The sequence below is a fragment of the Podarcis pityusensis genome (genome assembly GCF_964106645.2).
Source record: "Podarcis pityusensis genome assembly, chromosome: 3".
NCBI lineage: Eukaryota > Metazoa > Chordata > Lepidosauria > Squamata > Lacertidae > Podarcis > Podarcis pityusensis.
The window spans coordinates 87030625-87046087 of record NC_138026.1 but is presented as its reverse complement, the minus strand read 5'-3'; the positions used below and the strand labels follow the sequence as shown (position 1 = coordinate 87046087).

Genomic DNA, 15463 nt, shown 5'->3' with positions numbered 1-15463 from the left:
AATAACTGACATGCCATGCAAGATGTCTGGCATGAAGTCAGGCTCACCAGTTCAGGGTTAGATAAGCATCAGCATTTATGTTTCTTTAATAAAAGCCGTGTAAACAAAAAACAAACATATCTCTTTATAACAGCAACAAAAAATATTTCACTTGGACCCACCCATCCAACAGAGAATGTTTAATGAAGAACAACATAAAAATATTTATAAGGAATAAACAAGCAAGTAAGCAAATAAACCTACTTATCTATGCTAGATTTGGTGTCTGCTATTTTATTGAGGCTGGAGACCTTAAAGCCATAGGCGTTTCCTCTTTGGCCCTTGTTCATGTAGTTGCCAAAGGCTAAAACGACTTCCAGGAGCTGCTTCAGCCGCTTACTACGTGTGAGCTCCTTGGAAGCCAGGAGAAGAGCTGAAAGAGAGAGATAAGAAATTCCCTTAAGTTAACAGAGTGGTGCCATTTCAATCAGCAAATGTGAGGCAATCATCCTTCTTCCAAATCCCAAGTCCCAAGGCAAACAGCCCCTGCCCCAGTCATTTCCCCTTGAGAATAAAAAATGTATAAGAATGTCACTAAAGAGCTTTTTCATTACAGTGAAGAGCATATACAGCAACTTCTGGTTTCCATTCAAAGTGAAAACCAGAAGCTGCAGCAAGCAAAAAATTTTTGGTATTTACTGTCAAGTGAGGCAGAGGTACCCACACATAGTGGGTCTCACATAGGATGGTGGTCTAGCTAAGAAAAGAGACAGAGAGGAGCCAGACAATATAAACTACACTGTCAGAATTGTGATTGGACCTACCACACGGTGGTTGCCTTGCACTGACCGCAACACTACCCAGTGGAAGACAGCCAATGCTATTCCTATTCAGAGTAGACCCATTGAAGTTAATGAACGCCACTAACTTAAGTTCATTCATTTCAATGGGTTTACTCTGAGTACGACTCAGTTGCCTACAGCCCAGCATCTATTTGCAAGTTCTGCAATGGTCTCTGAAAACTTTCGCTTTACCTTCTACTTTGGGTTTTGCTTCTGCAAGCCTCTCTGGGAACTTCTTCTTAAAGAATAATGCTTGAAGCCGCTGCTGGTAGTGGTCGATCCTAAAGTAGCAAAAGATGTGGGTTATATTTCAAGGGAGCCCCAGAAAACAAAGCCACTATGAGCTCAGTCTGTATTTATACAAAACCTAAAATGACTAGGGTATGGATGAGGAACCCGTGGCCCAACGGATGTTGTTGGATGCCAACTCCCATCAGCCCCAGGCAGCATGGCCAGGGCTCAGAAATTATGCTGGAGGGCCACAAGTTCCCCACCCCTGAACTAGAGGATGCTTTAAAGCCTCGGTGGGTGGAATAAATAAGGTGGCTGGCAGAGTTTAAGAAACATCATCTGCCATTTCGCTTTGGGCACTAAGATACTGTATAGTACAGCAGAGTGCTAAGGGCCATCATTAACAGTCATCATTTCACTTGAAATGGAGAAAAGGAAGGAAGGAAGGAGAGAGAGAGAGAGAGAGAGAGAGAGAGAGAGAGAGAGAGAATCCAGATGCATAGAAATATATTTATTCAGTATAACAAGCTTCCAATATTTCCTTCCATCAAGGGCACTCATAGGCAAAACCAACATGAGTCTTTGGCATCAGACTCTGTTGCGAATTGCAACATTTTATGCAGTGCTGGGCCAGCAATATCTTGATAAAGGGATTTCTATTAGTGGCTTGTGATCAATTTTAGCTGACAAGTACAACAGCTTGAAAAAGCAAACAGGAGATTCTGAATAACATCCCTGCTCTTATTCCCTCCTCCTGCCATGCCTACAGATACACCACACAGAGAGACAGAGACATTTATATGTAGTATATATACACCTGCTCATTTCATAAAGAAAACGGTCTGCCCGAGCCATGCGGTCAATTTCATGCTTGTGTTCCTCCAGCAGATCAATATCACTCTTCTCTGGGACAAACTTCAGTAGCTGGAACCACAGGTGGGGAGAAAAAGGAGAGAAAAAAACAGCATGAGGGAACTAACCAGGGCAAGGGGAAGACAGCAGGAGAGTCACCTAATAGGGTTGCCTACTGTAAGAAAATGCTGCTTGGAATTCCCCATGTGACTGTAATTTCTAAGCAAGGCAGCTGTGGTCATACAAGTGACCTTTCTGAAACATCTGGTTGGATTCTCTGACTTGGATTCTCCCCTCTGTGACCCTCATTAGATACTTTCAAATTCCATATAGGATTTCCCATATCTAACAGCTATAGGCAGTGTATGTCTAATAAAGAACTCCCTTAATGGCCAGAGGCACTCCTGAGTGTAAATGAAGGACAATCTGGCCCTAAAAGTGTTGAGCCTACTCATCCTCCAGTAGACACAAAGCTTTGACTATCCCCCCCCCCCCAACTTTTAAAAATGGTTTTGCCCTGGGGAGACAATGAACAATATCAGTGTGACTGGGCAGATGCTCAATAGAGGCTCCTATTCATGTGTTGAACTTAAAAGCTCATACGTTGACAGATTTTTTACATATCTAGTGGGAGTAATGTTTTGGCCTGGCCAAGCGTGTGTATGTTTGTGTGTGTGCTCCTGCGCATGCACACACGCACAAAAGCTCCCTAGTTACTAAAACAAACAGCCTGAAAGAAACATCAGACAATGGTTCTGCTTTTTATCATTCCCTCCTCTATACTAAGGAGCAGTTTAAATGCCAGCAATCCATAGATGTGATAATGGTAGTGCAGGAAGCTATAATAGCCAAAGAACACTGAAAACTGGAATGCAATGTTCTTTGTGGATACTCTCAACACCAAGCTAATGTACAAACCAAGAGCTTTTGGAATATTTATTCATTTAAGAGATTTATATCCCACTCTTTGATCATACTTATAATGCCCAGGTTGGCTCAACAGAAAGTCAAAGGACCTTGAAAAGGGAGATACTAATCTCATTTTAACATGTAAAAGAACTCATAGTGCCTATCTACTCAGAAGTAAGACTTATGGCGTTCAATGGGACTTACTCCCCAGTTAAGTGTATATAGCAGGCATCCCCAACCTGTGGCCCTCCAGATGTTTTGGCCTACAACTCCCATGAACTCTAGCTAACAGGACCAGTGGTCAGGGATGATGGGGATTGTAGTCCAAAACATCTGGAGGGTCGAAGGCTGGAGATGCCTGGTATATAGGATTGCAGACCTGGTGGTTTAAGGGACTAAAACTACCATAGCAAAAATAATGGCACAGATGAGATTCATACCAAAGCATCACCTGCAACTGAAATAAAGTATAGTGGCAATTGGTAAGTTTGTGGCTGAGGTTAAATATCAGATGAGGCCACCACACTGTCATACATTACCCTACACTAGCTCAGCACACCATTTTTAAAAGATACATAGATTACCTCACTCACCCCCAATTCTAAATATTTTTTTTCACTACCCTTTCTTCCTTCTGTTTTTCTTTCTTTCTTAAGTCTTAGGACCAGCACTGCCCTCCCTCACAATAGTAAATTAATACTTGTTCATCTGAAATTATTATTATTAGTTTAGTAGACCAACAGCTATGAAGGAACTCTGAAGAAAATTGACATATTAACATGATGTGAGTGTTAGGTTGGAGAGATGATTTTTTTTACATTTCAAAGCCAAATGCAGTTATTCCAAGAAGTAAAGGCTGCCTTCAAGTTGTAGTATGGCCCACTGTGGGGCAACCTGTGGTATTCCAGAGGCTGTTGGGAATCAAACTCTTATGAGGCACCGTGAAGTATGGACAATGGTCAGGGATAATGGGTGTTGCAGTCAAACAACATCTGGAAGCCACAGGTTGCTGACCCTTGCTCTAGATAATGAGTAGCATGACATGAGTGAAAAGAGGATGAGAAATATTCCCATTAAAATCAACATGTTTAGTAGCCCTTACAAAGCATATTACCTGTTCCAGCATATCTTTAGCAAGATCTTCTTCTTCATCCATTTTCAAGATTGCTTGTCGGATTTCCTCATTGGATAGCTTCAACCTTTAACAACATCAATATTGTCCTATTATTTTTATTAATAATAATATTTTTTTTTTATTATTGCTTGCATGGCTAATTTTGAACAATCTGAAAGTTCAGCCAATATTCTGTCGTTAAAAACTTCCCTTAGATCTATAGGAGTGAGCAAAAGTTAAACCTTGCAAACATTTCCCCCCCTCCATTCTTGAGTGACTGGCAATGGCTACCATAGGAATTAACTTTAAGCAATCACAATATATTGGGGGGGGACTATTCACACAGGGCCAACTTCCCAATGGAGTTGGTGAAAGAACCTCCATGCATAAGGAAAACATCAGTGGAGATACACATGACGGGAGCCTTCAAAGTCTAATTTATAGTACCTTGCAGAAAAATAAAAAAAGAAACACTGAAAAATTCCACACTTTTTGTTGCCTTCATAGTCTTGGAATAGTGAATAAACAAATGTCAATGCTTCCCAGACAGGAAACAGTACTAAGCCTGAGATATTTAACACATTTTAACACTGCCCAATATAATCAGCAGCTAGTAATTAAAACATGGAAGGTTATGTTAAAAATAAAAACCTTTAAAATTTGAGCTGTGCTCTTTCCAGCTATTCAAAAATGTAAGGCCAAACTTATGCCCTTCAGCCAATGCATAGCATAGACCCAGAAGACAAGGCATAGCCCTATATCTGAGCTGGGAAGCTGCAACTGGAAACTATGCTCTACAGCAACTATGCACTGAAGCATAGAACAGGCTGTCAGAGAGAGACTCCACTATTACTCTTATTTTGTCATTTTCCTTCATCTAAATATATATACACACAATTCATATTGAATGGATAATGGGTCCTCTTTGTGTATGGAAAATCATAACACTCATCCTTCCACTTGGCATCAGTTTCAGCAGGGAAGCCAAAAACCGAAGAGGCCATGGAGAATGAATTACCCTCCTACATCCCCAAGAGAAGTTCCCCTCCAACTCAAATTTCAGAACCATTAAGCAAGATACTCCAGAGAAATCTGTGCTGCTCCTGCCTATGGTCATAGTTACTGTGGCCTCACCATGTTTTCAGTTTCCAAACCCGACAGTTTGATGCCTTCCCAAGGTGCTCAGTTATCTCAAGATTTAAAATGCTAAAAGCACGAGCAGTGAAATCTAAGAAACCGAAATGCTTGTGCAACTGTACTAAGCAACTAACAAGGAAATGTTTGGTTCAGGCAACCTGTCCTCCTATCACAGAGAATTACATGGTCCCATTCTAAGATGCAATTCAACAAGACTCACTGAAAGTCTGCAGGTGAATACATGGAGCTTAAGGTGTGCCTCAAAGATCCCTGCAGAGTCTATTAATCTCAGGGCCAAATACATCACTTAAGCTGAGATATGTAGCTAGTATAAGTGTACGATTGTTGGATATAAGCATATACCAGTTGCCAAGGTAGTAGATGATCTGTATCAGTACCCTAATGTGGAGATTAGAGGGCTTAATCCAGATCTAGATTTGGGGGCCTGTCCATGCAATTTGCACTGACAAATTATTCATTTGTCTCAAAGAGAGCTTTATTTCTCTATGCAAATTGCTGGCGTGGGGAAGCCAAACTGAGGGGAAAGGGTTAAAAAAGGGCATATGCCCCACCCTAGAGTCCCAATTCAAATCAGGGGCCCTGTAAAAAGAAAAAGAAGTTCTACAGTTAGGGAGACACATATTTATATAACTTATTGTCTAGTTTGGCCCTCAGACTATACTAAGCCAGCACACAGCTGCAACTCACACAACCACAAATGCGCTACTCTCTCTCACACCTAGAAATGGATGAGCAATTGGGCCAAAGGGCTGTTAATCACGTATTTTCATTATTATTGTTGTTTTTTTCAAAACTTCTGACTAACCACGCAATGGATCTTAAAATAGCCAACAGTAACATAAAGCAGATGTGTTGCTTTTTAAGCAAAAACAGGTGAACTGGTTTGAACAAAAACCTAAAGCAGATCCCTAGAATCTTTCCACTCAGGGTTGAGCGAAGATGACTACTTGGGGGAAGAGGGGGTGCTGGTTGTAATGGAGACACCACATTAAAGTGTGATTACGGCCAGAGGAGAAACACTAAATAAGTCATATCTCATTGTTGGATATGTATCAGCAGTGATTTTCCTACTGGTTTTATAGGAGCCAAATATAGATTTCTCCCATTGGCATAACAACTGACAAACCCCAGACTGTATGCATAATTGAAGCACCATCATCTCTGCTTCTTATTTGTTTACTAAAAAACAAAAGCTATGGAATCACAACCAAGTTAAGCGGTTGCTAGCGCATAAAAGCAGCAGAATGGAACACGGTAGGGCTACACTGAACAACACCTTTGAATTTTTAAAGTGAAAAATATAGGGGGTTTTTTGGCAAGGCAAAAAAACAAAAAAGCTCTTAAAACCCAAAGGTACTTTTGAAGATGAAACACCCCATCTGTCCCAATCAAATGATACTGCTGAAATTACATGATTTCCAAGAACTGGTACCCAAACTTGCTCGCTTACCTCTTCCCTCCCAAACCATTTCCCTTTTATTATATTGTATCTTATCAGGTGATGAGTCTGTGGGCAGGGGGTGTATTGTATTTTAATCCGTGTATACTCTTTAGAAAGTTGGAGGAGGAGGAGAACTTGTATAGGGAAGGCAGAAGCATCAAAGAATGTTCTAGCATACTGAGGCCTACATCCTATAATCGTTGTAAAATCCGGGTGACTTGTCCAGATCATAACAAGATTACATGGTGAACACTTATAAGCTGCCCATTAAAAGCAAAAAATTCCACCAAGAAATGACTGAGATACAGCACCTTAATATTTCTGCTCTAATTGGAAAACAAACAAACAAACAAACCCTTGAATTAGTCTATGCACAACCATAACATACATTTACTTATTTGACTTTTGCCGAGCTTAACACTCTCAAAAATCCAAGAAAAATTGTAGGGATGTAACCCTTCTAGATTTAGTTAAACACCTTCATGAGAAATATGAGGTTTCATTAAAATTCTCATTTAAGTCAGGAGCAAGTCACACTGCAACAGGGACTCAGTGCCAGATGCACTCATCCCAAAAGAAAGATGGCTGCCAGAGTAAGGCTGTGTACACGCCATACCTTTAAAACACACAACTTCCCCCAAAGAATCCTGGGAACTGCAGTCTATTAAGGGTGCTTTGAAATGTACCTCTGCAAGGGATAAACTACAGTTCCCATGATTCTTTGGGGGAACCAATGCGCTTCGATGTTGCGTGCACAGACTAAGGAAGAAGCTTGCAGCTGCTGAAGCCAGTAAGTTGGTAAAAGGGCATAGCTGTCAACCTTCCCTTTTTTTGCGGGAAATTCCCTTATTCTAGTGCCATTTCCCACTGCTTCCTGCTGCTATCCTGGATTGTTAGATATCCTGTAGACTGTCCCTGGGACAGGTGAGGCTGCTGATCCCTTATTTTCAAGGCTGCTGATCCCTTATTTTCAAATCTGAAAGTTGACAGCTATGTAAAAGGGGGACCAGTGGTGTGTATGTGACTCACTGACAGAGGAAGAAAGAGTGAGTAAGATTGTGAGAAGCTCTACATTGACAGTGTCTGCTACCTTCCTTTGCTGTCCTGCAAGATCTGTCTGAGCCTGAGGCCCATTCTGTTGTGACTTATTCTTCTATCACCCTGCTCTCCTATCTGCCGCATTCCAGCACCTACGTCTCCTTTTTCTTCTGCTTGCTGAGACCCCATATTGGGCTTTTACAGTTAAAACTGCTAATTATATTCACCGCTTTCCTGACTTCTAACCTTGGCCAGGTAGGTTTCTGAAGATTACGGGGGAAACAAAACACTGCTTATTTCTCTTTCCCACCACATTAAGTCACGCAGAGCTGGCGAGACCCAAATGTCTGAGTAATCTCCAAGTCAGGCTGAAGCTGCACTATTATCAAAATGCTCCTAAAATGATACTTAGCTTGCCGCTGCCTTGATCCCCTTAGGACACATGAATGACCCCTATTGACTCTACACCCTCATTCATCACTAATCTCCTCAGGACACCTCAGCTGATTTAATTTCAGTAGACATGAAGTGGCTTATTGTTTGGCCATCTTGCACAGAGAAGGGGGAGAGGGGAGGAAAGAGACAGTGACTTATTCCAAATATGCCTGGGAGTCATGCTGGATTTGCCTTCTATTTTTTTACATCACAGCACACTTCACAGATGTGGCTGCCTCGTTTTTCTCCTTCAAGATGGTCACTGGTTGGGTTTAAGCTAACTGCCAAAACTCTCACGCAGAAAACACTCCACATTCATCAGCCATCTCTCCTCAGAGAGAAGGAGTGCAGTACTATGCTGCCGCTCCATCTTTAAGCTGTGCTCACTTTGACGGAAGATGCGCTGCCACAGACGCAGGCAAGGCTATTTATTCTAGAGCCACGCCTGTCCTCAAAACCACCAGGACACGCTTATGCTCATATTTGGGAGAAAGGGGGATATTTTCTCCTTTAAAAATCATTTCATTTGCCTTATCAGTAGAAACCATACAATCGAGATAGATAATAATGAAGCCACGCAAAGCACAAATGCACACAGCCTTCCATGAATGTTGCTCACCAAGACTTCACGTAGCAAATGGAGAGGCCAGAAAGCTTTTAGGTGAGAGCAAGGGATTTGATGCATATTAACAGGCTTCCTTTCCTGCTCCACAAGATTATTTTTCTGCATGCACATTTCCTCCTTATAGGGACACAAGAGAATTCCCTTGTCTGTAGAGGAGAAAAATGGGGAGGCTCTATCGGCACAACAACTATCTGTGAGCAGCCTCATGTGTGAAGCTGCATGGCCATAATTTCCAAGATGGGAGAAAGGCTACTTAGATCTTCACGATGTACTCAGCCTTTCCCCTCTGTAATAACTATCAACAAGACACCTTCATGAGCCCATGGAAGTCCATCTTAAAAGAGGGATGAGCAACTAGTGGCCTTCCATATTATGTTGGACTTAAAATTCCAACTAATCTGACCACTGGCTATGCAGCTAGGGCTGATGGGAGTTGAAGTCCAACAACTCCCTCTCTTAAAGGAAACGGTAGTGGAGCTGATCTGAATATGCAAAGAAAATCAGCTGGTACAACTTTGCTGGGACTGTACTACTTCATGGGGGGGGAATTCATAAGTTTGAATGCTCCAAGTTATAGAAACATCCCCGCATGTCAACACATACCAGAATTTTCAAATGGAAAAGGCATCTTAATTCTTCTTCCATCATTTTTATTCACCCTTGTTACACACCTGCATGTCACACCTGCAGTCAAGTTTCTTTGTTTGCAACAATCATGCAAAGTACGACAATGTGACAAATGCCAGTTCTCTGATTGCAGGGATTGAGCAGCAAGCACTATCTCCATCCATTCTGATGGACCCCTCAACACTGCAAAGGAAAGCTGGGTAAAGAAACAAGCCACCAGTTTAGCGCATTCTTAAAGTTCCCAATTTGATATAGCTCAGCTCATCTTACAGAAAACAGCAGGCTCGTAGCCAGAACTTGACAGATTGCAGAAAGGGGACCGAAGTGTCCACGGGGCAAGTATTATATGAATCATATCATAGCTATTCAACAAAAAAACTTCACTATCGCCTTCTGTTAAACACTTCCTTGTTTCAGACCACTTAATGATGACTAAGCAGAGGGTCAGAGAGACAAGAATACAAGGTTTCAGAAAAAGGACAATATGCCATTGAGCAGGCTTCCTCAACCGTGGCCCTCCAGATGTTTTTGGCCTACAATTCCCATGATCTCTAGCTAGCAGGACCAGTGGTCAGGGATGATACAGAGGATCTGTATACTTCAGCACCGGGTAGGCAAGGTGCTTTTCAGACCTATAGTTTAAAGAAGTACTTCCATCAACTAGGGTTTTAATGTGAGTTTCAATCTTACACTGACCAGAAGGATCATTTGTATTACAAATACTTCTTATCCGCTTTATTTCCTGCATTGCCACTGACATCAATACAAATAGCGTGGGAGATGCTAAAGTTAATTTTAAGCCTCAGGTTGCACAGCTTTGATCAGCCTTCCCCAACCTGGAGCCCTCCAGATGTATTGGACTGCAAACTCTGGCCATACCTGGCTGGAGATGATGGGAACTGGAAGTCCAAAACATCTGAAAGGCATCAGGTTGGGTTAAGGCTGGCTTTGGACAATATTTTAATCTACAGGGGAAAGGGCTGGGGGTGGGGGAAAACATGAGTCCACACAAGGCTCTGTGATATATGGAGAGCTAATCTGAGCACATAGCCTGCTGATAGAGATTTAAGACAGGATAGCTTCACATGGCTTGCTTGATTTAACTAGAGAGCTTACTATGCAGTGAAATGGAGGTAAGGTCATCCATCAAATAAGTTAGCTTTTTTTAAAAAAATGAAGGAAAGAAAAACCTTCTGAGAGGTTCATGGTTTTGAGCCTTACAAGCAGTGTGCACCATACATGCAATGCCGATCTTTCTTTGCACTTCCCCTCGGGAAGAGGGGTTTGAATGATAGCCTAAATTCTGATGCAGAAAATGAAGAAGGGGGAGCGGGGTTGTCTCCAAAGGCAAGGCAACAAATGGCTCCTGAAAATGGCTGAAATCTGGCTTGCTCCAGATTTAAGGAGGTCTAGTCTTTCTCAGTCACACCAAGGACTCCATTCTATAAAGCTGAATAGATTCCAGGTCCATTGCATTTCAAACCAAAAGACTGCACCATCAGTCTCATTGTCTGCTGGTATACCTCTTATTGCTCCCATGGAACTGCAAACGCTTATCTCATCTATCATTCCCCTAGTTCTCCCATGCCCACAGACAAAGAAAGCTGCCTTATACTGATTCATGTCACTAATCCTTCTAGCTCAGGGGAAGCTCAGGCCTGGGTTCCAAAAGGACCGCTACCCCTCTGTAGCAGATCTGGCAAAGGGGCACACAAGGTTACAAAGGGAAGAAGATCAATGAAAAAGAAGCCTGCTCAGTCAACGAAGCTTTTGCCAGCAGAGAAATATGATTGGATACAGCCCACAATCTTTATATTAATTGGCACATTGGAATATTGCATACGTACCCATGAAAGAGAATTTCACTATATGCATAATAATAATAATAATAATAATAATAATAATAATAATAATAATTTATTATTTGTACCCCGCCCATCTGGCTGGGTTTCCCCAGCCACTCTGGGCGGCTTCCAACAAAGATGAAAAATACACTAAAATGTCACATATTAAAAACATCCCTGAACAGGGCTGCCTTCAGATGTCTTCTGAATGTCAGGTAGTTATTTATCGCTTTGACATCTGATGGGAGGGCATTCCACAGGGCGGGCGCTACTACCGAGAAGGCCCTCTGCCTGGTTCCCTGTAACTTGGCCTCTCGCAGTGAGGGAACCGCAAGAAGGCTCTCGGAGCTGGACCTCAGTGTCCGGGCAGAACGATGGGGGAGGAGACGCTCCTTCAGATATACTGGACCGAGGCCGTTTAGGGCTTTAAAGGTCAGCACCAACACTTTGAATTGTGCTCGGAAACGTACTGGGAGCCAATGTAGGTCTTTCAAGACCGGTGTTATATGGTCTCGGCGGCCGCTCCCAGTCACCAGTCTAGCTGCCGCGTTCTGGATTAGTAGTTTCCGGGTCACCTTCAAAGGTAGCCCCATGCAGAGCGCATTGCAGTAGTCCAAGTGGGAGATAACCAGAGCATGCACTACTCTGGCGAGACAGTCTGCAAGCAGATAGGGTCTCAGCCTACGTACCAGATGGAGCTGGTAAACAGCTGCCCTGGACACAGATTTGACCTGTGCCTCCATGGACAGCTGTGAGTCCAAAATGACTCCCAGGCTGCGCACCTGGTCCTTCAGGGGCACAGTTACCCCATTCAGGACCAGGGAATCCTCCACACCTGCCCGCCTCCTGTCCCCCAAAAACAGTATTCCTGTCTTGTCAGGATTCAACCTCAATCTGTTAGCCGCCATCCATCCTCCAACCACCTCCAGACACATGCATGAGAGAAACACACATTTAAGAGCAAAATACATGACATGCAGTGCTGCATTACTTTTCAACTACAGTGGTACCTCGGGTTAAAAACTTAATTCGTTCTGGAGGTCCGTTCTTAACCTGAAACTGCTCTTAACCTGAGGTACCACTTTAGCTAATGGGGCCTCCCGCTGCTGCCGCGCTGCCGCTGCACGATTTCTGTTGTCATCCTGAAGCAAAGTTCTTAACCTGAGGTACTATCTCTGGGTTAGCGGAGTCTGTAACCTGAAGCATCTGTAACCCAAGGTACCACTGTACTGGAAAAGGCAAAGTGTTGAGAAGGAGAAAGGTGACTCTGAAAGAGAGCTACAAATTCCACTCTGCACCAACATAGGCCAGCAAAGAATCCAATTTTCATCTGCTCTGATTGATACCTTCTTCCCCAGTCTTGTTAAAAGGGAAGATGGGGACAAAGGAGACATGATTATTTCCCACACCAGCCAGCTTTCGCTTTCTTAGGTCCTATGAAACACGAGCCCCGCCTGACCCTTTCGAAGACAGTGTTAGTGAAACGAAAACATTTCAAGTAGTGTGTGTGTGCAGGGGAACCCTCTGTGCAGCCATTTCACTTTAAAGGGCATGACAGCACTGTGTAAACAGAAGGGGAATAAACTGCAAAGATATACGCAACGTTTACAGCCAAATGAAAGCAGCTGTTGAAAGAGAGAGGGGGCACCTGAAAGCAGGGGATGGTGCTGGGAATGTAATGTGGTGCTCTCAATTTACACATTTGCACTTTCACAATGTTCGAAAGTGCAGTCCTGCCAAGCACTCCATGGGAGGCCTGGGGGAACGGCAGGTAGGGACACCATCCTCCCGCCAGACTCTTGTTCTGAAGCCTTACTAGTCCACAGAAGGAGACAAGGAAGAAGCCAGAAGAGCCAAGAGACTGAGTGACAAAATCCCTTTACATTGTTGCTTGCATCCCATTTTAAAACATATTTAATCAGGCCTTAGCTGAAACATGGAACAAGATGCTGAGGTTAAGGGAGCGGCGCAAGAGATGCCCGCTGCCAAAAACAAGCTCCCAATTCAGATTAAATGACAATCCAGATGAATCCAGATAATGGTTTATGGATCAGTTGTGTTCAAGTGTGGAAGGATTTACCAAGATATCTTCCAGTTATGCCACAGGCTCAACAAATGTGATTATTTGGATTCTGAGTAATAACTTGCAAGTAACAGTGTAGCTGCCTTCTGCCAGGAGGATTAAATGATAATGTGGAACAAGTGCCTTCAGGAGAGGGGATTTAAAAGTCAACACAGTTGCACTCTAAGACAAATACCTCCCTGAAGATATGTTGGATGAAAACTCTTTCTTCCTCCAAAGCCCTCCTAAAAACACCTCTCCTAATCCGAAATCAGAAACATTCTTTTCCAGTTTGCCACCATTCAACCTAGCAATTTCTGTTGTCTCCCTTCTGTCAGAATTAATAATAATAATAATAATAATAATAATAATAATAATAATTTATTGATACCCTGCCCATCTGACTGGGGTTCCCCAGCCACTCTGGGCAGCTTCCAACAAAATATTAAAATACAATAGTATATTAAACATTAAAAGCTTCCCTAAACAGGGCTGCCTTCAGATGTCTTCTAAAAGTCTGGTAGTTGTTTTTTCCTTTGACATCTGGTGGGAGGGCATTCCACAGGGCAGGTGCCACTACCGAGAAGACCCTCAGCCTGGTTCCCTGCAACTTGGCTTCTTGCACTGAGGGAACCGCCAGAAGGCCCTCAGCACTGGACCTCAGTGTTCAGGCAGAACGATGGGGGTGGAGACACTCCTTCAGGTATACAGGACCGAGGCCATTTAGGGCTTTAACGGTCAGCACCAACACTTTGAATTGTGCTCGGAAATGTACTCGGAGCCAATGTAGGTCTTTCAAGAGGTCTCAGATTGTGAGACCAAGTGCTCTTCTTGTAATCTTTGAAGAACCTATGCTGTTGTTAATGGCAGCCAAATGGTCCTTATTAACATGCTGAGCAGGCAGTGATTCAGAGAAGTAGGAGTCCCAGCCTCCAGGCAGGGCTGCTGGAGTGTTTTGTTTTGTTTTAAAAAAATTCCTTCCTGTAGCACCTTAAAGACCAACTAAGTTAGTTCTTGGTATAAGCTTTCGTGTGCATGCACACTTCTTCAGATACACTGAAACAGAAGTTACCAGATCCTTCTATATATTGAGAAGGTGGGGAGGGGTATTACTTAGAAGGGTGGTGGGAATCGGAGATTGGCAGATAGCTGAGATGAGCCTGTTGACGACTCTTAACGACTGTAATAGGTCTTACAGGAAAAGGCAAGGGGTGAAAAGGTGAGAAATGGCTTAGTCATGTATAATGAGATAAGAATCCGATGTCTCTGTTCAGACCAGGTTTCTCCATTGTTTTAAGTTTGGTAATGAGTTGTAATTCAGCAGCTTCTCTTTCCAGTCTATTTCTGAAATTCCTTTGTAGTAAAACAGCTACTTTGAGATCTTGTATAGAATGTCCTGGGAGATTGAAGTGTTCTCCTACTGGTTTCTCTGTTTTGTGATTCTTGGTGTCAGATTTATGTCCGTTTATTCTTTGGCGTAAGGTTTGGCCTGTTTGTCCAATATAGAGAGCTGAAGGACACTGTTGGCATTTGATGGCATACACAATGTTAGACGATGAGCAATTAAATAGTCCCGAGATGGTATGTGTGATGTTGTTGCGGCCAGTAATGGTGTTGTCCGGGTGTATGTGGCAGCAAAGTTGGCATCTGGGTTTATTGCAGGCTCTGGTGCCAGTGTCCGTGTTAAGTCTGGTTGTAGTATTATTGTGGGTTAGGAGTTGTTTAAGATTGGGTGGCTGTCTGTAGGCAATGAAAGGTCTTCCTCCCAGAGCTTGAGAAAGAGAACTGTCATTGTCCAGGAGAGGTTGTAGATCTCTGATGATGCGTTGAACTGTTTTAACTTGGGAGCTGTATGTGATGACTAGTGGTGTTCTGTTATTTTCTTTTTTGGGTCTGTCTTGCAGCAAGTTCTCTCTGGGTATCAGTCTGGCTCTGTTGATCTGTTGTTTAACTTCATCTGCTGGGTATTTTAGTTCTGAGAAGGTTTGCTGTAGATCTCTTAGGTGAGAGTCTCTGTCTGTAGAATTGGAACAGATGCGGCTGTAACGTAGTGCCTGGCTATATACAATGGACTGTTTGGTATGTTTGGGATGGTAGCTAGAGGCATGTAGATATGTTTGTCGGTCAGTTGGTTTACGGTATAAGGTGGTGTCTATGCGTCCATCCTGTATTTTTATAGTAGTGTCCAAAAAATGTATTTCTTGCATAGATTGATTCATTGTAAGGTTGATTGTGGGGTGAAAATCATTGAATTTCTGGTGAAAGGTGTCCAGGGTCTGTTGACCATGTGTCCAGATGATAAAAAT

At 42.9% G+C, this 15463-nt stretch overlaps 1 protein-coding gene across 6 annotated transcripts in view; it reads right to left on the bottom strand.

Moving 5' to 3' along the window:
- Positions 1 to 15463, bottom strand: part of DAAM2 (dishevelled associated activator of morphogenesis 2) — a 216907-nt gene that overhangs the window by 26775 nt on the left and 174669 nt on the right. For all 6 annotated transcript variants that reach the window (XM_081000107.1, XM_081000112.1, XM_081000111.1 and 3 more), the window contains 4 exons: positions 3928 to 4012; positions 1870 to 1976; positions 1014 to 1102; positions 244 to 412 (listed from right to left, as the gene is read on the bottom strand). In XM_081000107.1, coding sequence (XP_080856233.1) covers positions 244 to 412; positions 1014 to 1102; positions 1870 to 1976; positions 3928 to 4012 — 450 coding nt within the window. The remainder of the gene's footprint in view (positions 1 to 243; positions 413 to 1013; positions 1103 to 1869; positions 1977 to 3927; positions 4013 to 15463) is intronic.